We start from the raw sequence: 22,388 nt of genomic DNA, 5'->3' as shown, positions 1-22,388 counted from the left end.
TCTGCCCGCCCCGGCCTCCCAAAATGCTGGGATTACAGGTTTGAGTCACCGCACCTGGCCATGTTCTTATAAACTTTGTATATCTTTGATGGTTTTGAGTATTCTGCCATCATTAGCAGAAAGCTAACATACCACTTAAGGGCCTTACGTTCTCTCCAAGGGCAAAACAAAGAAAATTACAGATAATTTATAATCCAAAACTTTTATCCAGAAACTTTTAAGTCCACAGTGATGTAACTTGAACGATGTGTGTCAGACTGAGTACAGCTTGGTGGGAAGGCAAATATAATCCATCAGGGAATGGGATAGGCCCATTTAGACAATATGGATAAGGAAACCTTGGGCTCTTCCCTGTTATCCAGGATGATTTCCAGGGAGGAGGATTTCCTAAACAGTTTGACCAGGAACAGCTAGGAAGATACCTCTGTGTGTTCTAAAAACCCGTGAAGCCGGGACCACCAATACTCAGGAAGCAGATTAGCCTTACTCTGCCCTTGGCTGAGTCAGAGCTCCCCTCTGGCTCTCTGGTCAATAACAGGTAAAGTATTAGGATTAAGCCTCGGGCTTTCTGATCCAACTTGCCACTTACTAGTAAGACTTTGGGTAAGAAATTTGACCGAGACTGTATTTCTCCATCTGTCCCCACTCTACCAAGCGCTGCTCTAGGTGCTGGGGAATACATAGTAAACAAAAGGTACAAAAATCCTCCACCTCTTGGAGTTTACATTCTAGTATGGGGGAGGCAGACAACTAAAATTTATGTATATGGTGATACATGTTTTAGGAAAAAAAGGGGGAGGCTGAGGTGTTTGGGTGGGGGTGGGAGCTGTAATTTTATTTTATTATTTTTTATATTTTTGTGATAGAGTTTCACTCTGTCGCCCAGGCTGGAGTGCAGTGGCACAATCTCGGCTCACTACAACCTCCGCCTCCCAGGTTCAAGCAATTCTCCTGCCTTAGCCTCCGAAGTAACTGGGATTACAGGCATCTACCACTACACCCAGCTAATTTTTGTGTTTTTAGTAGAGATGGGGTTTCACCGTTTTGGCCAGGCTGGTCTTGAACTCCTGACCTCAAGTGATCCACCCGCCTTGGCTTCCCAAAGTTCTGGGATTACAGGCATAAGCCACCGTGCCTGGCCAGCAATTTTAAATAGGGTGGTCACAAAAAGGCATCACTGAAGGTCATGTTTGAACCAAGACCTGAAGGAAATGAAGAGTGAGGTGTTCTAGGGACGTGTCTGAGGGAAGAGCATCCCAGACGCTAGATTTTGCAGGGCCTTGTAGGCCATTGTAAGAATTCAGGCTTTTCCTTGAGTGTGGTAGGAAGCCATTGCAGAGTTTTAGGCTAAGGAGTGACATGATCTGAATTTTTAATAGGACCACTCTGGCTTCTATGTTGAGGAGCAAAGGTTGAAGCCGGGGACTAGCTAGGAGACGCTTGCAGTCCTTCTTGCAAGAAATAATGGTGCTAGACTGGAGTGGTAGTCAGGAGGTGGTAAGTGGCTGGATTCTGGATATATTTTTAAGACTGAACCAACAGGATGTGCCGATGGATCAGATGTGGGGTCTAAGAGATAAAGTGGGAGTGGAGGATGACTCCAGTGTACTTGGCTTAAGTAACTGAAAGGATGGAGTTGCCCTTGGGCGAGATGGGAAAGATCCCAGGAGGGGGATTCTGGAGGGGAAGATCAGGAATTGTTTTGGACATGTTAAATTTGAGATACCCATCAGACATTGAAGGGGAGATGTTGAGTAGGCAGTTGGATCAATGGATCAAGTTAAGCAGTGAGATCTGGACTGGGGATGTATAGATAAGAGTTGAAGCCATGAAACTGAATGAGATAGGAGAGGAGACAGAGAAAAAGATGTGGTCCAAGGACCAAGTGACTTTCAGATACTGGAGAGATGAGAAATCAGCACAGGAATCTGAGAACAGTGCGGTGAGCTAAAAGCCAAAGTGAGACCAACCCTTCCCATAAAAGGGAGCAAAAATGTGGGATAGTATCTACAGGTGGGATTGAGACAGAGATTTTATTTTTTAACATGACAAATGGGGTAATACCTACTTTACAGGGCTGTGGTAGGGATAGAATGAGATAATGTTTGCAGATGCTTAGCACAGTATCTAATAATATAAGAGCTCAACAATTGACACTTGGTGATATAATAATTGACCCTAATTGCTATGATGTAAATAAGCACAAAATTAAAATGTTTCTGGGCTGGGTGCGGTGGCTCACGCCTGTAATCCCAGCACTTTGGGAGGCCAGGGCGGGTGGATCACGAGGTCAGGAGATTGAGACCATCCTGGCTAACATGGTGAAACCCCGTTTCTACTAAAAATACAAAAAAAAATTAGCCAGGCCTGGTGGCGGGCGCCTGTAGTCCCAGCTACTTGGGAGGCTGAGGCAGGAGAATCACTTGAACCCGGGAAGTGGAGGTTGCATTGAGCCAAGATCGCGCCACTGCACTCCAGCCTGGGTGACAGAGTGAGACTCTGTCTCAAAAACAACAACAAAAAAGGTTCTAACCCAGCTGGCCTTTAGGGTGAGGAGAGGATAGCCAGAGATCAAGTTTGAAAGAGGAGTCAGCAGCTGCAGGTGTGGGATTCTCCTTAGGCTGCATTCTAGAGGTGCAGTTTCGTGGTGAACCTTTGCCAAGGAGCTGGGCTGTCTTGGTGCAATGCCCTTTCTGTTAAGCTTCTAAATCCCTCTTTTCCTAAGTGTAAACAGGGGACCTGAGTTCCTACTTTTTTTTTTTTTTTTTTTGCATCAGACTGTTGCCTCCCAAGATTCAGCTGTCAAAGGGCAGGTCCCTGTTCTCAGTAGGTGAGGGACTAAAACTTGGACACTGGGCCATCTCAGAACACATTTCAGCCGCACACAAGGGATCTGGAGACCAGATCCCTTTCTTCCTGGTTTGATGATTGGTGGGGTCTTCCTCTGAGCATCCTGAACATATTCATTTAATAAGTATTTATTGAGCACCTGCTGTGTGCCAGGCACTGTTTGATGTGCTGCAGAATAGAACAGCGAATAAGAGACAAAAGTTTCCACCCTCGTGGAGCTTATATTCTAGTGCTTTATGTTGAACAGTGCTAAGTGTGGAAGAGAAATAATAAAGCGGAATGGTACTATGGAATATCAGGGTAAGGATGAGGTCAGTTTTGAATAAAGACCTGAAGCAAGGTCACTGGCAGTGATATTCTGGGGAAGAACATTCCAAGCAGAGGTCATGGCTTGTGTGTGGTGCACGTGTTGGAGGAACAGCATAGGCTGGTATCGCTGCAGTGGAATGTACCAGAGTCCAAGCACGGAGGTGAGTTTAGAAAGGCATATAGGAGATTCGTAGATCACAGCAAATGGTCTGAGTGAAATTCACCCAACAGGGAGTCTTACATAGGCTACCAACCACTGGTCCTTAGGAATTAGCCCCCTTTCAGCCCCTTCAAATTGCTGTCAGAAGGAATGAGGTGTAACTGCATGAGATCTGTGAATCATCAGCCTCTCTGTGGTGCTGAAACCCTCCAGGGGACCATCTCTGGGAATGTTGCAGAGAGGGATAAGGAAAGGGCCCCAGGGCAGGTGCACGAAGAGACTTCAAGGAGTAGAGTGACTCTCTAAACCTAAGGTTCCAGGCACTAGGAGCAAGTGAGGGATCCAGCCCAGGGAAGGGAGAACCCTCCTCCCCACCAGGTATGTAATACCTGAGAGCCTGCCCAAGGCTTGGCTTCAGCTGCCTCCTGCAGCTCGCATCCTCTCCCTTCCTCCTCGGTGCCCTGCATTCCAGTAGGTACTTGGCGGCTACTGTAGCAGCGTGGCCTTCTCTGGGGACTGAGATGCTATAACTCGGGAACTGCCCAAGCACGGAGGGTGAAGCCACATCAGTGGCTCTCAGTTTAACCCTGCTGTGTTCCTCCTGTGTCCCTGGATTGGGGTATGTCACTAGTGGTAAATGTGTGTTGAGGGGAGGAGGGAGGAGGGAAGATGGGCTAGTGGAGGGTAGGGGGGAGAAGGAGGAAGGCAAGGATGCATCAGCATAGAGGGGACTTGGAGCCAATTTTATGGTAAGGTGGGAGGGCCTAGGCTTCCGCACATGCTTGGACTTCAGGCTGGAGTCCCCGAGCCTCAGCCCCTTCCCCTCTTCTTCCTCCTTGAAGGCCTACAGAGCTATGGGCTGGGAACCCCCAGGTGGTACAGATCAGATCTGAGCCAGTCTCTCTTGGACTTTTTTCATCCAAGTCCATATCTGGTTTTCTCATGAACCTGGAAACCCTTTGAAGGCAAGAACAAGGTCCTCCAATCTTTCACTACCAGCTCCTGCCCCAGGGCCAGCACACTGTGGGTGCTGAAACTCACAGAGGACCTTCCAAGTGGCAGACCCTGGCAAGACACTGGTGTGCTATACTGGGATGAGCAAGATACAGGTGAGTCCTTGCCACAGTTGTACAACGGCTCAAAAGGGATTCACCCAAAGTTACACAGTAGGTCAGCATCCTGCCTCCATTCTTAGGTTCCTCTCACAGATGTTCCTCAAAAATGCCATGCCATCCTAATGCTCAGAATTCAGGTGCCCAGAGAAAACGCCCTATCCTGCCTTCCCCCTCCAGAGCCTCTGTCCTTCCTGCCTGGGCAATGGAGGCCCAGCAACAACTGCCCCATCCACAAGAAGAGAAGCCCAACAACTCCTCTGTCCTGGTTAACTCCGGGATAGAGTAACTCCGATATCCTGGTTTGTACCCAACTTGGGAGCTTTTATTTACAGAAAGACCTGGGCGGATCTGGGGAGAAAGGGGTGGGGAGTTATGCGAGAAAGAGAAGGGGGTTGATGTTTAAATACTCAGTTGGGAGGCAGGGAAGGAAGTAGTGGGGCTGGCTTACGGGTATAGCCGCCTCAGGGTAGTCACCCAGCAGCAGTCACCTGATAGGTCAGAGAGTGAGATGGGCTCAGGAACTGGCAGAGACCTCAGTCACTAATCCTTGAGCTGAGGGGTGGAACTGTAGCTGGGCAAGGGCCCAGGCCTCTCGGGGTGCCCACGTCCCACTGACCCAAGGACAAGGTGGCCAGTGGAGAATGGTGCAGATGAAGATGTTTGTTTTGGTGACAGCCGAATGATGCTCCCTGGAAGGAAGGCCACCCCATTCCTTCAGAGCTTCAACTCCATCGACACCACTTGCCCTGTGTGTTGGCCTCACTTTTTCACCCATCAGTGCTCTCCCCCCACTTCCCCGATGTTTTAGAATTCCTTTTCCTCAGGACTCCTGGGTTCCAGACAGAAGGTCCTGGGGGAGATGGTTTCCTGGGTTGGGGATGGGTACATGTCCACCCAGAGGGGACCTGGTCCTCTCCCCCAGGATGCCTGCCGGGCTCTGTCCGGGCCTGATGCTCAAGGCCCCTTGATGGATCCGGGCTCTGCAAGGCGGGCAGAGGCATAGGCCGAAGCTCCAAGGCAGGCTGCAGGTTCACAGAAGCCTGGCAGCCCTACAGGGCCTGGCAGCCCAGGTCGACCTGCCTCTCCTGGAGCCCCTGGGGACCCTCGATCACCATCCTTGCCGTTGATTGCCTGGCCAGGCCGGCCAGGGAGTCCTGTGAACAGGAGAAAGTTAAGACATTAGGGGCGCCTCTTGCCTCAGACCCAGAATTTTGAAGGTGGAGACATTTTTCAGATGGAGAAAATGAGGCCAAAGACACCACAGGAGAAGGGACTCTGCCCCAGAGGCAGAGATTATGTGATTGTCCCCTACTCCCAGCTCCCAGTGAGCTCTGGGAGCAAACGTCCCTTCCGTCACCTTCATGAAGTGATGGTGGTGGGTCCTGGGAAGTCCTGAGAGGTCCAGCTTCCAGAGCTAGAACCACCCAGGGACTCCCGGGTGCTCCAAAGGGGTGCAGAAGCAGGGTATCAAGGACTGAGCTGGCTGAGCATGTAGTCGCCATGGAGGAGGCCCTGGTGTCCACGTGTCATTAATTCCCAAGCTGAGGAACACACTGTAGCTGGGCAGGGCCAACAGCTTACCTGGGATCCCTGGGGGCCCAGGCATCCCGGGGTGCCCCCGTCCCACTTCTCCTGGATCACCCTTCTCTCCACGTTTTCCTGTAGACAAAAACGGGAATCTTCATTTTTCAGAATTGAAAAATGCTTTTCCTCTATTTTTTGCTATGTTTCACACACAGAAATTATTCCTGTTTTGTGCTAGTTTATAATAGAGGAAAGTTGGAAATGATCATGCAGGGCTTGTTAAAGGAAGGTGCAGACAAAGGATGGAAGATTATGTAACCAATAAAGTTTATTACAGGAAAGTAAGCATAACAGTATCTCGCATTTACTGTGGATCAAGCAGTGAACTAAGACGAACGCTATATGAACTACTGTCCTCACTGCCACACTATGAGGTGGGTACTTTCAGTGTCCCCATTTTACAGATGGTAAACTTAAGGCCCAGGGAAATTAGTAGGTAACTTGTCTGAGAGCCACACTGAGAAAGGGGAGTCTGGATTCACACCCATGTGTGGCTCCAGCCTGCCGGCTTGACTGCTCTGCTGGTCTACCGCCCCATCTCTACTGACATGGAAAGATGCTTATGGGGTATCACAAAGCACATTCAAAAACAAACCCCAGAAACCCTGAGTGATAAAAATAGTACATTCATTTCCATCCATTTGCTACTGGGAAAGAAAGTCCAGGAGTGTCTCCCGGACTATGTGACTGAGGGACTGGGGAAGGGTCTGTATGTCATCCTGGGAAGGGAATGGGGAGAGGGTGGGCTGGGACAACCCCCCCTGCCTGGCCGCCACGCCCACCGCAGAGGAGCACTCACCCTTGGGCCCCGTGTTCCCGATCTGACCCACGGCTCCCACGATGCCAGGAACACCCCGAGGGCCAGGGTGCCCATGGGGTCCCTGCTTGCCTGGGTACCCAGGAGGCCCAGGAGGTCCTGGGGGACCCACCATGCCCACCGCACCCAGGGCTTCCCGCTTGGCACTCACGGCGACCTCTGCCAGTTGCTCTGGAGGGAGGGAGGGAAGGAGGGAGGGAGAGGGAGGTCTATGAGGTGGGTGTCAGCAGTAACACGAGGGGAGGCAGAGCATCTGTGGGCCCTGGCCCCCAGGTTTGCAGACAGCAAAGCACCATGTTTAAGTTCCCCCTTCCTTGGGCTCTGTTTTGCGGAAGTCAGAGGCCCAGAGTGACTTATTCAAGGTCCCGAAGCCCTTCGGAGACTGGGCTGGAAGGAGCCCCCAGGACTCCAGATTTTCAGACAACTGAACACATGGAGGCGCCGGGAAGGGGTGAGGGGGCGACGATGCGCTCGAACGGACTGTGAGGAGGGGTTGCTGCCCTCACCTTGCAGCATCTTGAGCGCCACATCCACGATGTGCTGGTCAGTGGCATCCCGGCCCTGAAAGCAGAGGCCGTTCAGGGAGAAGCCCCTGGCTGCAAGGGCCCACCGCTCCTGCTCCCACCTGGCTGAGCGTGAGGCCGCCATGGAGGAGACTCTGGTGTCCAGTCATTAACTCCCAAGCTGAGGAACAGACTGTACCTGGGCAGGGCCACGGGCTTACCTGGGAAGGTCGCGGGGTAATCCCTCAGGCTGCACTCACAGCCTTCCTGTCTGCTCTGGGCTTGGAACCAGTCTCGGGGAAGTCGGTGAGTCTCTGGGAACCCCTAGCCTTTGGCGGGTAAGCTGCACCCCAGAACAGATCTGCCTAGAAGAATCACCCCCTACCCCGGGGCCCAACTCACCGCCACGCCCTGTCTCCCGGGCTGTCCTGGAACGCCTCGGTTCCCCACCAGTCCTCGAGGGCCGGGGAGACCAGGGTAGCCCTGAACCCCTGGGGCGCCCGCATCCCCACTGGGGCCGGGGTAGCCGGGTTCTCCACGTACTCCTTGCTACGGGAGGATGGGGTGGGAGCAGAGCTGGGTGAGAAGGAGCCCGGTGGGGTAGGCGAGAGTGGGGGATGGGGGTCCAGGAAGGGGGTGGGGCTGGGAGAAGGGAGGAGCCGGGAGGGTGGAGGTCCCAGGACTGCCCAGGAAAGTCGGAGAACGCGGGGAGGGGAGGACTTGCGGCGTCGGAACGGGAGGACTCACCTGTCCCTTGGGCCCCGGCTCACCGGACTCGCCCTGCAGGCACAAAGAGCCGCGGTCACGAAGCGGTGGGGGACCCCGGGGCCAGCCGCCGCTCCCCGCCCTTCCCCAGGTCGCGCGCTCACCTTCTCGCCTTTCTCTCCAGGGAGGCCGGCCACCCCCGGGTCACCCTGCAGAGAGAACCACGTGTCAGACGCGCGGTGGTGGTGGCGGGGACGCGGAGCAGGGTTGGGGGTGGCTGGGAATAGGGGCGCTAGGACTCACCACTCCGCCGCGAGGCCCGGTCTTCCCTGGGGAGCCCTGGAGAAAGCGTGGAGTGAGGGGTTTGGCGAGTTACCCCCTCCACGGGGTCCCCCACCTAACTTTCTGCCACACCCCTCTTTCCAACTCTGCCTCACCGACCAGACCAGAACCCTGCGACCTGCAGGTTTGGAGGCTCCGGAAGGACCTGCGTCCTGCCGACCCCACTTCCCCTGTTTTAGGGCCCCTTTCCCAGGTGTTTCCCAGCCCCATCTGGTACCTTGTTTCCTTTGATGCCCGGCAAGCCTTGGGGCCCTGGAATTCCAGGGGAGCCCTGCTCCCCCTTAGGGCCCTGAGGAGAAAAGAAACCAAAGGAATAAATGGAGTGGGGGGCCTGGATATGATGCCCTGCCCACCTCAGCTGGCCTGCACTCACCTGCCTTCCCTGAGGGCCCGGCTGCCCCACTGGACCCCTCTCGCCCTGGTCACCCTGAAATGGAAAGAGAAGGTCACACACTCAGCAGCTCTCAGCAGATGCAGCCTCTCGCATCCGGGCCTGACACGGCATGGTCAGGGTGCCCTCCATTTCTGCTGTCACTGGCAGGGGGTCCTTTGCTCCACTTGGCAGACCAGCAAAGGAAATTTTCCCAGGCCGTGCCTGGGGAGGCCTCTCACAGGCTGGGCTGCATGGAGCAGGTGCTGTATCTAGCAGTGCCAGCTGCTGCAGAGGCCCCTGGCAAGGGGCCACTGTGCCAGGCACTTACCTTCTGTCCCATGATGCCCTGAGGACCAATTTCTCCTCGAGGCCCTGGCTCTCCCTGGAGGAAGGAGAATTTGGGGCTAAGCATTTGACCTGGTGGAACCCACCGTTCCACACCTGGCCAGTCCCTCCCTACCCTTGGGTCTCAGCTACTTTGCTTCATCAGGGAAGGCTTCCCAGACCCCCTGTTCCATGCCTTTGGGTCCCTGTAGTTTTCCTTCAAAGGATCCAACACAATTTGAATTACTTATGTGATCATTTATTTCATGTCTATTTCTTCCATTAAACTATACCCTCCATGTGAGGAGGAGACTCGTAGTTACAAGTATTTAGTGAATGTTTATGCAATGAATAAATGAATGAAGAACTCTGCCTGCTGGATTCCCAGTCTGTCAACTTGGTCATCTGGGAAGGTCACACTCCAGAACAGAGCCAGTCCCCACCCTCCCTGCAAAGTACATAGGGAAATGGGCCCAGAGAGGAGAAAGAGCTTCCCTGGGTCATTGGGTCAGGGCAGAGCCAGTCTAACTCCCCCTAGGTTAGGGCTCTACCCCACAGCCTCACCCTAAAGCAGGAACCCTTTTGTCAGTGGAGGGTGCACTTACCTCTTTCCCAGGGGGACCAGAGAACCCAGGCAGGCCCTGTGGGCCCGGCTCACCCTACAGGAAAACACAGTTCTCAGGTCAGTCTGGGTGGCCCAGTCAGGCCCTCGGCCTCAGGGAAACCCAATGAAGCCTGAACAGAGCCTGGAACCAAATGAGTTGGGGAGGGACAGAGGGTATTCTTGATTCAGTCCTCTTGGCTCCTGATTATCCTGTTTGTTTCTCCTCTGGATTTAAAGCCATGCCATCCTATCTGCACTGAGGCAGGCTGAGGAGTGCATGATGGGTGGGAGGTGGCAGGAGGGAGGTGGTTAGGCCCAAGGGGCTTATGTTGAGGCTGAGCCTCTGAGACTTGGCTAAGGCCTGGGCCTTGCTGTCTTCCTGGCCCCAGACTTCCTTGCTCAATTCTGTCCCCAGCTTGGGATCGCCTCACCTGGTCTCCAGGGCCTCCTTTTGTCCCAGGCTGACCTGGCACACCCTGCAGAAAGAAGTTGAAGTCAGTTTCTGCCCTGGCATGGGGAGCCCCATACACCTGCTGCTTTGCCTCCCATCCCCAATCCAGATTCCCCCCACCTGTGGGGGCTGAACAACAGAAGGCCCAGCCATGGCATCATGAACTTAACTGTACTTCCCCACAGTGGTGGGAGAGGAGTGGGGCACAGTGAATGGCCTGCCTTCCAGGACCTGGGGTCTATGGGGAAGAGATGAGTATGTGCTCTCAGGTGCCTGAGCCCAGGAACACAAGTTTACACGTGTGCACAGAAACAGGTTTGGCCACTCAGTACCCCCACAGGGAGGGAGGGCAGGCTCCCATGGACTGGACTCCAGAAGGTATGGAATGGAGATGGCCCTGAATGATGAGAAGGCACAAGAGACCAGAAAGGGCATTTCAAGCACAGGGACCAGCAAAGGCCTAAAGGTGTGGAGGCAGAAAAGCCAAGGCCTGTTGAGAAGGGAAAGGACAGAGAAGGGCCATTGCTGATATGGCAGGAGGCAGGTTGGGGTCAGATTATGGTGGTCATTGAATGCTAAGATGAGCCACAAGGACAAAGGTTGCATCTGTCCGGTTTATAATTGTTTACCTGCCACTTAGTATACCTCAGATATTCGATAATATTTTTTTTTTTTTTTTGAGATGGAGTCTTGCTCTGTTGCCCAGGCTGGAGTACAGCAGTGTAATCTTGGCTCAGTGTAACCTCTGCCTCCCGGGTTCAAGCAATTCTCCTGCCTCAGCCTCCTGAGTAGCTGGGATTACAGGCATGCGCCACCATGCCCAGCTAATTTTTGTATTTTTAGTAGAGACAGGGTTTCACCACATTGGCCAGGCTAGTCTCAAACTCCTGGCCTCAGCCTCCTGAAGTGCTGGGATTACAGGTATGAACCACTGCACCCAACCTCAATAACTACTTATTGAAGGACTGGACTGAATGACTTTTTCCTGGAGGCGGTGGGGGGTCATGGAAGGTGCTATAGTGGGGAAATGGTCAGATTCCATTTAGCCAACATGGAGGACTGGAATGGCCAAAGAGAAGGCTAGAGTAATTGTCCAAGTGATGAGGCCCTCAACAGGCCAGGGGCCAGAGTTGGTAATGAGGCAAGAGGTGGTGATTGAGCAAGAACCCCAGGTGTGTGTGGATTCTAACCTCATCAGCCACTAGCCCCTGGCCAGCCCCCATGGCTCCACCTGATACTTACGGCTAGGCCCTGGTGGCCTGGGCTTCCTGGCCGTCCCGCCTGTCCTGCACTGCCCTGGGATAGACAGAGAACCAGAGATACAAATGAAAGCTCCAGCCAGAGGGCCATGGCTTCTACCCAGATGCAGGTAGGGAAACTGAGATCCAGAGGCAAGAAAGGGCATGTCCATGACAGAACCGAGGACCCCAGGCTCTAGGTGTCTAGAACCTGCATGGTTGGACTCAAGGCCCTGCCCCTGCACCAATCCCAACTGCTGCCCCACTCCTACCTTCATGCCAGGCGTGCCTGGGGTCCCGTCCTTGCCGTTGATGCCTGGGGGACCCTACTCAGGAGGAAAGTTCAAGGCAGAGTGACAATGCGGAGATGTCTGGGGTCCGGCCACCCACCCCCGTTCCTCTGCGACAGCTGCAGTGTGCAGGGAGGGAGTGGCTCTGGTCATCCCAGGAAGCCCCACCAGCCAACTGGGGGAGGGGAGCTGAAGTGGGAAGGGGATGAGGACCATGGAACACAGCCCTTCCCTAGTGTGGAGGGTGGTGTCCCCAACTGCTGCAAGCTCCCCATGACCTCCCTTATGTCATCACCCCTGTTTACAGATGTGAGGCACAGAAAGGGAGGCATTTCCTGAGGTTACAGAGCCAGCCCACCAGTTGCAGAGTTCAGACTAGCATCCCAGGCTTCTCTTCTGGGGGTTTGGACAAAGCAACAGGGCCCTGGTCTCTGTCCTGGTGGGCCTAGGCCTCTGGCACCTACCGTTGCTCCCTTCGGGCCTGTGATCCCCTGGGGTCCACGAATACCTGGGCTGCCCTGCAAAGCGGAGAGAGACCAGGTCACCTTCAGGATATCGGGTCCCTGTCTGGCTGTGCAGAGAGGGGAACCACTGAGAACAGTGGCCTCTGGGTCCCAGAGTTCCTCTGACACAGGCCACACCATGCAGGGGCCGGAGGAGGGAGCATTGGGAGTACCCTTCCTGCCCTGGCACCAGCAGGAGGAAGAAGTCAGTGCCAGGAGGCCAGGCTGGGCTGAGCAGGAGCAGGGGTGGGAGCCAGCATCCACTGAGACTCTGGCCAAGGCCCCACACTCCACTCAGCCAAAGGAACACAACAACCAAATGCAGTGTGTGGATGCTGTGTGAGTCTCGATGTGAACAAGAACCAGGAAAAGACATTTTTGAGATAATTGGGAAAAACTGAACAGAGACTGGTCATTAGATGATGTTAGGAAGTACTTGTTTATTTTGTCAGTTGTGATAATGTGATTATATGAGAATGAGTGCTTATTGTTTAGAGATATGTACAAAAGTATCTAGGGGTGAGATGATAGGATGTTAAGGATTTACTTGAAAACATCAGAGCAAAGCAATAATACAAGCAAAGGAAGGAGGGGGCTGGGAGATAGAGGATCCAAGAATGACAAAATGTACGTAACTGAATTGGAACCTGTGATAGGTACATGGGGAATCTTTATATCACTCTCACTGGTTTTCTGTATAGTTAAAAAAATCGCATTAAAAAAACTAGATATGGCTGGGCATGTTGACTCACGCCTGTGATCCCAGCACTTTGGGAGGCCAAGGCAGGTGGATCACCTGAGATCAGGAGTTCGAGACCAGCCTGACCAACATGGTGAAATGCTGTCTCTACAAAAAATACAAAATTAACTGAGCGTGGTGGCGCATGCCTGTAATCCCAGCCACTTGGGAGGTTGAGGCAGGAGACTCTCTTGAACCGGGGAGGCGGAGGTTGCAGTGAGCTGAGATTGCACCATTGCACTCCAGCCTGGGCAACAAGAACAAAACTCCGTCTCAAAAACAAAACAAAACAACAAAACAACTTGATGAGCTCTGCTGTCCAATAGAAAAAGAAAAGTATAAGAATTTTTTTAAATTTAAAAAGAAAAGAAAAGAATAATTTAAAAAACTAAATAATAATAACAGTTAACTGTGTTTTCTGCTCCATTTTTCTGTAAACTTAAAACTGCTTCCCCCAACAGGTCTACTAATTAGAAAAAAACAGAGTTAAGAGAACCGGGATCCAGACCAAATCCCATTAGCCCCATGGCTGATTTGCTGGAATCTCATTGTCTGGCCCCAGTGACCATGGGACTGGATCCCAGGGCTTCTCCTAAAGTCTGAATTTGGGCTGACTGGGCTCTTGGCACAGATGGTCCTCCCCAGCAGGTCACCCACTTGTGCACACACACACTCACTTATACACACATACATACACTCACACTCACACACATACACACACTCAGAGATATCCTCACACACACACTCACAAACACTACACACACAGCCTCACACATACTCTACACACACCCTCATATACACAGTCTACACACACACACACTACACACACACACTGCACATTCACACGCACTACACATTCACACGCACACACTCACACTCACACACTCTCACACACACACTCTCACACACACACACACAGTCACACACACACACACACACTCACACACTCTCACACACAGCCTTAGGGAGAGCTTTGTCCTGCCCAGTACTCCCCAGGGGTCCTGACTAAACAATGGGTGCCTCAGGACTCACCACGTCACCCTTCTCCCCAGCTCGGCCTGGTGGTCCCCTAGGACCTTCCTCACCCTGGCAAGAAAGACAAGCAGGAATCCATGTCACACAGGCTCAGGGGGAGCCACGCCCACTCTGTGGCTGTAGCTGTAGGAGCTCCAGCCTCAGGGGTGGGGGAGCAAAAGCAGGCTTACCGGGGGCCCAGTGGCACCGATGGCGCCCACCATGCCTTTATATCCATGAGGGCCCTGCGGAGAGGAAAGGGTTGCAGGTCAGTCCTGGCTGAACTCTAGGGGCCAGAAGGTGGCTCCTGGAAGCTCTTGTATGATACCCCGAGATTCACTTACCGTCTCTCCCTTGGGCCCTGCCATGCCCGGGTAGCCCCTGATGCCCTGGGGACCCTGTTGAGACAGGAAAATGACAGCAATGGCAATTGCAAAGCCCACGTCATTATACCTTGTCTGACGCCCACCTTCAGCCTTACAGTGCCCTTTTGAGGTAGACAGCAGAGTCTCTGTCTCGTGGATGGGACATTGAGGTTCAGAGATGAGGAGGGACTCACTTGGTTACTCAAAGGGACGGTGTCAGACCTGGACCTCAGCCTGGGCTTCTTGCTGACAGCTTTGGTTCCCGTCCCTCATTCCTGACAGTTTCAGCCTCCCTCTCCCCATCCAGAGACGCTCCCAGCTAGACACAGGTGTCTCTTTTACAAGCTAGAGGCCTGAGCAGGCGAATGACTCCATTAAGGGCTTCTGGGGTGAGGGAGAAGAGGGCCGCTGAGGCAAGGTGTTCCTTACCGGCGGTCCAGGGATGCCTTGCTCTCCAGAGGCACCCACATCTCCCTTGGGACCCTAAAGGGCAGGGATGAGCTGTCAGATGGGCAGGCGGATGGCAAGACACATATACAGACAAGCGAAGGTACTATCTCCTTTCCCCTGCACAAGCAGACAGGAAGGACTCCTACAAACCATACAGTCCCATGTCACAGATAGAGAAAGGCCAAGCAAGGAGACATGACCAGAGACATGCCGACCCGGAGCACAGGCCACCAGCCCCCGGCTCAAGGCTCTGTCCCCAGAACCCACAGGGGAAGGGGAAGGGGAAGGGGAAGGGATGAAGAAAGGGATAGAGCCCTGTAGGACCATCTCCATGTATCCTCGACCCACAGCCCTCACCCTCGCACTTACCGGCTTCCCCTGGCGGCCAGGATCACCCAGAACCCCGCGTTTGCCCGCATGTCCCTGAAGGGAAGGAGAGAGCTCAATACGAGGTCCCCTCCTGTCACCTGGACCACCCTCCCAAGATTCAGGCCAGGCGCTCTCACCTTCACTCCCTGCAGCCCTGGTGGACCTTTCATCCCCGGTGGACAGTTGGTTGGACACTGGAAAAAGAAAAATCCGCAGGGCCCTGTGATCAGCTGGGCGGTGCGCCCCCATCTCTCCAACTCCTGTGCTCTCCTCTGCCTCACCTGGTGGAACCCCTGCACTGCAGCCGCTCCCCATCTCTCTCGACCCCGCCGTCTCTGCGGCCCCGCCTCCCTGCATTAGCCCCGCCCCAGACCTCGCCTCTCACCAGGAAATCCGCACTGCCTTCCAGACCCTGGATGGTTCCCGGGCGACCCTGAGAGGAGAGATGAAGATGGAGCTTTGCCTGACCCTTTCCCGCTGCAGCCTTGCTCAAAGGCTTGCTCCCCTGCACTTTGCCATGTCGGGGGGTCTGGGGACACTTACAGGTTTCCCTGGAGGTCCTGGGGGCCCCGATGGTCCATCTGGTCCAGGGTCCCCCTGGAAGCAAAAGAAGCCCAAATCATACCCCTGACCAGCCCTTCCCAGCTTACCCTAGTGCCCTCCTCCAGGTCCTGCCGCTGCCCTGTCCACCCTGTCTTCCCGGTCACCTTGTGAGAGCCACCATCTTGGGAAATCAAGGCCTGATTGACAGGGGATGGGGCCAGCGCTTGGCGTCCCTAAAAGACCTAGGGCCGGGTGGGCTCATAGGAGGGGCTTCTGCCCCAGACCTGGAGGAGTTTCCCAGTGGCCAGGAGCAGGCCCAGGAACTTCCAGAAAGACCACCCAGCTTGCCAGCTTGGAGACAGAAGGCAGGAGGCAGCGAACAAGGTGGCTGGGGCTCACCTTGGGGCCTGGGATTCCAATCTCACCAGGGAGGCCAACAGGTCCAGGCGGTCCCTGGGGAGCAGAGAGTCGATAGTCAGGATGCCTCAGAGGGTCAGATACCCTGGGCATGAAGGTAGAGACAGGCAACCAAAGCCCGTTTCTCCACTTTTACTTTTTTTTTTTCTTTTGCCAACCCCCGAGAGACTGACAGACTGGGGCTTTAAGGACCAGAGAATTGCAGAGCCAGTGGACAGGCCCAGAGTGGGCTGGCCCTGGGTCTCTGGCAGGTCCACCTATTCGCGACACTATCACAGCACGCTGGCCCCTCCCCATGGCGGCCATTCCCTCGAAGCCTTTCTATTGTCCCCCCTCCTTCCCTGGGAGCTCTGGGGACCCTGCCCTATCCCTGAGGACTTACAGGAGGTCCAGCAAAACCAGGGCCCTGTAACAGAAGGAAAGAAAATTGGCTTCATGGCTCTTTCTGCAGATACCCTCTCCCCGGAGAGTCCCTCGAAGCCCTTGCAGGTTGTACTCACTGGAAGGCCAGGAGGACCAGGAAGCCCGGGCTGGCCCTGCAGGAGCAACGAGAAAGGCTCAGAGACAGGGGTTTCCCTGGCCCCTACTTCCTATCTACAGCCACTCCCAAATGCTGGCCCTAGATTGCCCCTGCTGAGGCCCCAGCAGGCCCCTTACCTTGACTCCAGGGATCCCCATGGGGCCAGGCTCCCCCTTGGCTCCAGTTAAACCCTGCAGAAGAATGAAAATGTAGGATCAGTGAGGGCCAACCTGCCCCTGACCCACAGAGCAGGGCAGGTTCAAGGGTCCCTCCTGGGTGGGCCGATGGTCCCTTTCACCATACCTCATGAAGGCCTGGGAACCTCGACACCTGTCTTTCCTTTTCCCCAGTTCCCATAGTAACCCTAGGAGGCAGGTAGAACAATTCCCTTCTTTTGAAAGATGAGAAACCAAAGCCCAAAGATTTGGCTTCATGCCAGGCCCAGGCTTCATGCCTCTGGGTTCAGGAGTCAGAAGACCTAGCCATGGGTCAAGATTGGTCATTTGCTTGATGTCCTGCCTTGGCAACTTTTTCCTTCCCTTCCCTTCCCCTTCCCCTTCCCCTTCCCCTTCCCCTTCCCCTTCCCCTTCCCTTCTCCCCCCTTTCCTCCCTTCCGACACAGTCTCACTCTGTTGCCCAGGCTGGAATGCAGTGGTGCAAGGTCAGTTCACTGCAACCCCCGCCTCCTGGGTTCAAGTGATTCTTGTGCTTCAGCCTCCCAAGTAGCTGGGACCACAGGCACGTGCCACCACGCTTGGGTAATTTTTGTATTTTTAGTAGAGACGGGGTTTTGCCATCTTGGCCAGGCTGGTCTTGAACTCCTGACCTCAAGTAATCTGTCCACCTTGGCCTCCCAAAGTGCTGGGATTACAGGCATGAGCCACTACACCAGGCCATTGGCAACTTTTTCTGAGCCTTAGTTTCTCATGTGGGTGCCTCTCTGGGTGGATGTGAGAACCAATGCAATATAGAAGGCAATATGCCTTGTAATCATTGCAGGGTGTGGATGAGTTTTAAGAGGCCCTGGTGACTGTCCCAGCCCTGGTCACACCTCATGAACCAGCAGGGCAGAGGCAAGTCATGGGGGTTTCTCCTTTCTCCTGTCTTTCAGTGACTGACCCAGTGTAACTCCCATCAGATGTCATCCTCATGCCCCTGGGACTGGCTGTGTCCAGGAGCCTGTGACCTTGGGGGCCCCTGGGAGCTCTGTGGTATCAGCTAAATGATGTTTCTCTCCTGAGTCATGCCTGAGACTGTGGGCAGGGGTTGGGGGAAGAGCAGAGGGAAGGACAGGGCACACAAGGACAGCCCCACCCAACATATTCAACCTGATCCTTGGAGGCCGGAAATGTGAGACTAAGTCCTGACTCCTGCAGGGGAGCAGACCCTCTCTCTGGACCCCGGTTGCCTGCAAATCAATGCCCCTGGCGGGGGGATGTGAGGTTCCAGGGAGGTCACAAGTCATACCAAGGTGAAGGGGGGCTCACAGCTGGAGATTCTCCATCCTGCTGCCCATCTCTGAACAGATCAGTGAAGATGCCAGAGCCAGGCCCTGGAGGTCAATTGGTGGAGCCCTTCCCTACCCCATCTGACATGCAGGTACTCACATCAATCCCAGGCTTCCCGTCTGGACCATCTGGCCCAGCTTTGCCAGGCTCACCCTTGGGTCCCTTGAAAACAGAGACGGAACAAACATGAGCCAGAGGAGAGCAAGAGCAGGAAGGATCAAGGCCAAAGAGGATAAAGCACTCACCGGAGGGCCAGCTTTGCCAGGGGGCCCCTTGTCACCCTGCAAGATACAAGTTGGTGAGACAGCACAATACGGCCCACGTGGGCACACACAGGCCCTGGCAGGCCGCTCCCAAAGGCTCTCCTGACTCTCCTCTCTTCTGTCTACATCCCCTAAGCCTTGCAATTTTTGAGAAAAGAGCCCCCTTTTCCTCAAAAATAAAATCCAAAAACAAATTATAGGAGCATGAGAATAAACCTGGCCGGGCTGGAGAGGGTGACAGCAACATGCAAGAAGGTACAGACATGCTGATGTCATGAGGTGCCAGCTGTGAGACCCACTACCAGGGCTGGGGGCTCCAAGCTGATTCCTCTTGGATTTGGGCACATGTGGGAGGAAGGTTGGGGCTTCTGGAGAAACGTGAAGGGGGATGAGCAAGTTGGGCAGCAGCTCTATTCCAGACTGTAGGGCAGGAGAACAGGAAACTGAGCCAGTGGCAAGGACCAAGGGGGACTGTAAGGGGGAAATTCAGTGTTCCCAAGGAGGGAAAGACCTCCTTCCAGTGACAAAGGACCCTTGGTGGTGGGCAGGCAGGGCCGGTGGAGTCCGATTCAGCCCCAGAGAGGCCTCCAGGCATTTCAGAGCCCTTAGCAGCCAGGGCCTGGCCGGGGGCCCAGCATCCTGTGTTTAGGGGGTGGGGACACCAGGTTGAATAGAAGTCTGTCCAGACTGGTAAACATCAAGCGGCCCTCCTGCGGGAGCCTTCAGAATGAAGTATTTAACCCTCGCCCTGCAGGGAACAAGCCCAGCTGATTCTAAATCAGGGAGAGAAAACCGAAGGGAAGAGACAGGAGTCTGGCCCAAGCTGGTTGGCGGTCTGGCCAAGGCTCCCAATGACCCTGAAGAAGCGTCCAGATGTGCCAGAGGCAGGGTGAGGGGTTGAGGCGCCTCCCACCCCACAAGGAAGGGAAAGGAGAGGAGGGGGATGAGGCCTCGCTGTGAGCTGCGGCCGGCGGACTGAACAGCAGCTCCTTGTCCGTCAGCGGCTACGACCCGCTCCGCAAGTCAGGCCTGGATTGAGGTTTTTGCAGAACAAACGGCGTCCTTGTGGTGCGGGCCGGCGCCGCCTACTGGCGACGGGGGCACTACATCTCTGGGCACCCCAGTTCCCACCCCCACCACAGCGCTCACAAAGTTCTCCTTTGTCCGCCGCCTCCCTCCCGCCCTGGTCCCTGGTTAGAGACTCACGTCGATGCCGTCGGATCCAGGCACTCCCGGCGGTCCCGGGGGGCCCGGGGGGCCCCGTTCTCCCGGTGGACCTCTCTGAAAACACACACGGCGGGGGCAGTCCTCAGACAGTGCGGGAAGCTGGGCGTCCCCGGGGCTGCAAGCGACCCTGGGAGCGGGGTCCTAGGGGCGCACCTCCTCCGTGAACTCCCACGTATTGAGAACCTTCTGCATAGCAGGCACTGTGTGCCATTACATGCATTATCTTAAAGAATACTCAGAACCGGGAGGCGGGCGCTGTTACGGGCCGCCGTTTGCAGTCGCAGAAACTGGCTCTGAACATGAAGGGTCCATGGTCACTGATAGTGGGCGGCGGCGCCAGGACTCCGCCCTGGGTACCCGACTTCTAGTGTGCCAGGTTGCCCTTGCGCGGTGGCGGTGGGGAATAGCTGGAGACGTGGGCAGCTCAAATAAATCACAGATGGAATGCAAGGTTGTGCCTAGCAGGCTGCCGGCCCTCAGTGAGCGGTGACTCGGGTTATTGTTCTTACGTGAACCACAGGCAGAGACAGCGCCTCCTTCTCTCCCCATGGTGCGGGAAAACCCGACGGGAAAGTGGGGGAGGCGCAGGGAAAGGAGGTGTAGGGAGGTGAAGCGGGTACTCTCTTCCCACTCGGAGCGCCCCTCCCGCAGCACAACTGCCAGGTCCTCCCTCCGCTAAGTCCTGACTGCTGCGAGGAAGCAGGAGGAGCCTGCACCTCCCAGAAAGCAGACCCTCTCTCTGGACCCCGGTTGCCTGCAATTCAATGCAGGTGGGTGTGAGGTTTCAGGGAGGTCACAAGTCATATCAAGGTGAGGGGAGCTCACAGCTGGAGAATCTCCGTCCTGCTGCCCATCTCTGAACAGATCAAAGATCTTAAAAGGCGGCCCTTTTCAGAGGCCAGCTCGGACCCACGCAGGGGTCCCGGTGCCCACCCACCTCCCCAGGCCGCGAAGTGCCAGGCTGACGCCCCGCAGACGAGCTCGGAACCACACCCAGCACCCCACGGGGCCCGGTCTCTGCCCTACCCTCGCGCCCGCAGCCCCCCGGCGGCCCTTGGAAGGGAGACGTGGGTTGGCGGTCAGGGCCGAGAGGCCGCCTAGGGGCGATAGCGGCGTCTGGTTGCAGCCGGCGCCCCCTGGGAGGCGGCGGGGGCGGAGGCTGCGCAGCGGGTGAATGAGCACCATTGTATGCCCTGCCACCTGGGCTCCCCGGGCTGCCAGGACCGGGCGCCAGCTCCTGTCCCAAGCTGCCTGTCCCGGGCAGGGCCGCGCGTCTCGGGACGGGTCCCCTCTGACTCTCCGACTCAGCCACCTCCATTCACGGTGCTGCGATGGGGACCATGTATGCACCCACCCAGGGGACCTGCCGGCGGCGCTGTCCTCAGGTGGCGCCTCGGGCTAGGGCTGTCAGTAGGCGCTGGACACAGGCAGAGCTCCTCCATCCCGGACCCCAGACCCTGCACCCTGGACCCTGGCAGCGGAGGGGCTGCGAGACTTACGATCTGCGCCAGAGCGAGCACTAGCACCTGGAGAAGAACAAGGAGGCAGCGGGGGGCGGCCGCAGCGACGGCCATGGCCGGCGGCGAGGTCAAGGGGGACGGGTGCGGGTCCGCGCACGCACCGACGGCAGAGGCTCCCGGGGCTGGCTGTTCGCGGGCGGGGTGGGCCGGGGCTCCTGAATATGCAGGGGGCGGGGCGGGGGCCGGCGTGAGCTGTCACCTGAGAGGACCGGCGGGGTTGCGGGGAGGGAGGCCGGCGCCCGGCATCCAGCTCCGCCCCGCTCGGTCCACCCTCTATCTTCTGCCCGGGCTTCCCGGGCGCCTTAGCCTGGTAATCCGAGGGGCGACCGGGGTGCCGGACGGAGATGATGGTCCGGTTTCTTTGTGAGGAGGCATAAGGCCGTCTGAGGTCCCCCTCAGGACCTTCAGGCCCCCGACGCACAGCCTGTGCCCCATCACTTACCCCACGTCCTCTCCAGGGCCCAGGCCGATAGCGCCTCAGCCTCTGCAGACCTTGCTGCAGGCTCTCCCCAGCTCCCGCCCACCTTGCTCCCCTCTCCTCTGGCTCCTTCCTCTCCAAGCACAAACAAACAGGACTTTTCCATATTAATATGCCACAGCCCTTCCTGGATCAGCCGTCTCATGAATACTCCATCGGCCTCTTCCAGCTCTTTAGTGGAGCTGTGTGCACCTCCCCCAACCCCCAACTTCCTCACCTCGCTTTCACCTCCCTACCTCTGTCCCAACAAGCAGATCTGTCTCCTGGGGGTCTCCAGTGAAGCCCAACCCTTCTTCAGTCCTCCAGGCAGGAAGCTGTTGGCATCTTCACCTGACCTTGAAGTCTTCCCCATCCAAGCTCCTGCCATCCAGCTCCCCTTTTTCTATTCCCTTTTATTCTCTGCAGCTGCCTTAAGCACTGGTGTGTTTAGGATTGGGCCTTCTCACTCCATGTTCATAGAAACAACTACCACTTTATTCACCAGAGTTTCCAAACCCCACTGTCCAGCATAGCCTGACTCCAGAGAGCCTTCCCTTCCCTACCACTCACTTAAGCAACACTGGTAAAATGCTTTGGAATCTGACTTTGTCACAATTATACATATGACTACAGGCACCTAAAACTCTATGAAGTATCAGTTTCCTCATCTGTAAAATGGGGATACTAATAGTCTATATATCTGTATAGTCTATATATCTAATATAGATATGTATTTTTTAAAGACAGTCTTAAAAGGCTCTGGAGTGCAATGGTGCGATGTCAGCTCACTGCAACCTCTCCTCCCGAGTAGCTGGAATTACAAGCATG

General features: G+C 55.4%; 1 protein-coding gene across 4 annotated transcripts; it reads right to left on the bottom strand.

Moving 5' to 3' along the window:
* Positions 1-4,728: 4,728 nt before the first annotated feature.
* On the bottom strand, positions 4,729-21,261 carry COL9A2 (collagen type IX alpha 2 chain). Of its 4 annotated transcripts, none has more exons than XM_007979272.3 (32): positions 21,083-21,261; positions 19,563-19,637; positions 18,339-18,374; positions 18,193-18,255; positions 16,723-16,776; positions 16,566-16,601; positions 16,448-16,471; positions 16,048-16,101; positions 15,649-15,702; positions 15,491-15,538; positions 15,243-15,299; positions 15,106-15,159; positions 14,716-14,769; positions 14,266-14,319; positions 14,113-14,166; positions 13,940-13,993; positions 12,130-12,183; positions 11,648-11,701; positions 11,380-11,433; positions 10,118-10,162; positions 9,688-9,741; positions 9,087-9,140; positions 8,759-8,812; positions 8,603-8,674; positions 8,347-8,382; positions 8,208-8,252; positions 8,086-8,118; positions 7,741-7,887; positions 7,342-7,396; positions 6,818-7,006; positions 6,016-6,093; positions 4,729-5,588 (listed from the first exon to the last, which is right to left on the bottom strand). In XM_007979272.3, exons 1-32 carry the CDS (start codon positions 21,155-21,157, stop codon positions 5,389-5,391), a joined length of 2,070 nt encoding a protein of 689 aa, XP_007977463.2. In that variant the 5' UTR covers positions 21,158-21,261; the 3' UTR covers positions 4,729-5,388. The 4 variants fall into 4 exon arrangements, with proteins under 4 accessions (XP_007977463.2, XP_037853513.2, XP_007977464.1 ...); XM_037997585.2 differs by lacking the exon at positions 21,083-21,261 and adding an exon at positions 20,610-20,931; XM_007979273.3 differs by lacking the exon at positions 21,083-21,261 and adding an exon at positions 19,737-20,490.
* Between the last annotated feature and the right edge of the window lie 1,127 nt (positions 21,262-22,388).

The sequence above is a fragment of the Chlorocebus sabaeus genome, chromosome 20 (genome assembly GCF_047675955.1).
Source record: "Chlorocebus sabaeus isolate Y175 chromosome 20, mChlSab1.0.hap1, whole genome shotgun sequence".
NCBI classification, from domain to species: Eukaryota; Metazoa; Chordata; class Mammalia; order Primates; family Cercopithecidae; genus Chlorocebus; species Chlorocebus sabaeus.
Note: the sequence above shows the minus strand (reverse complement) of the source record. Positions and strands in the feature narration are given on the sequence as shown.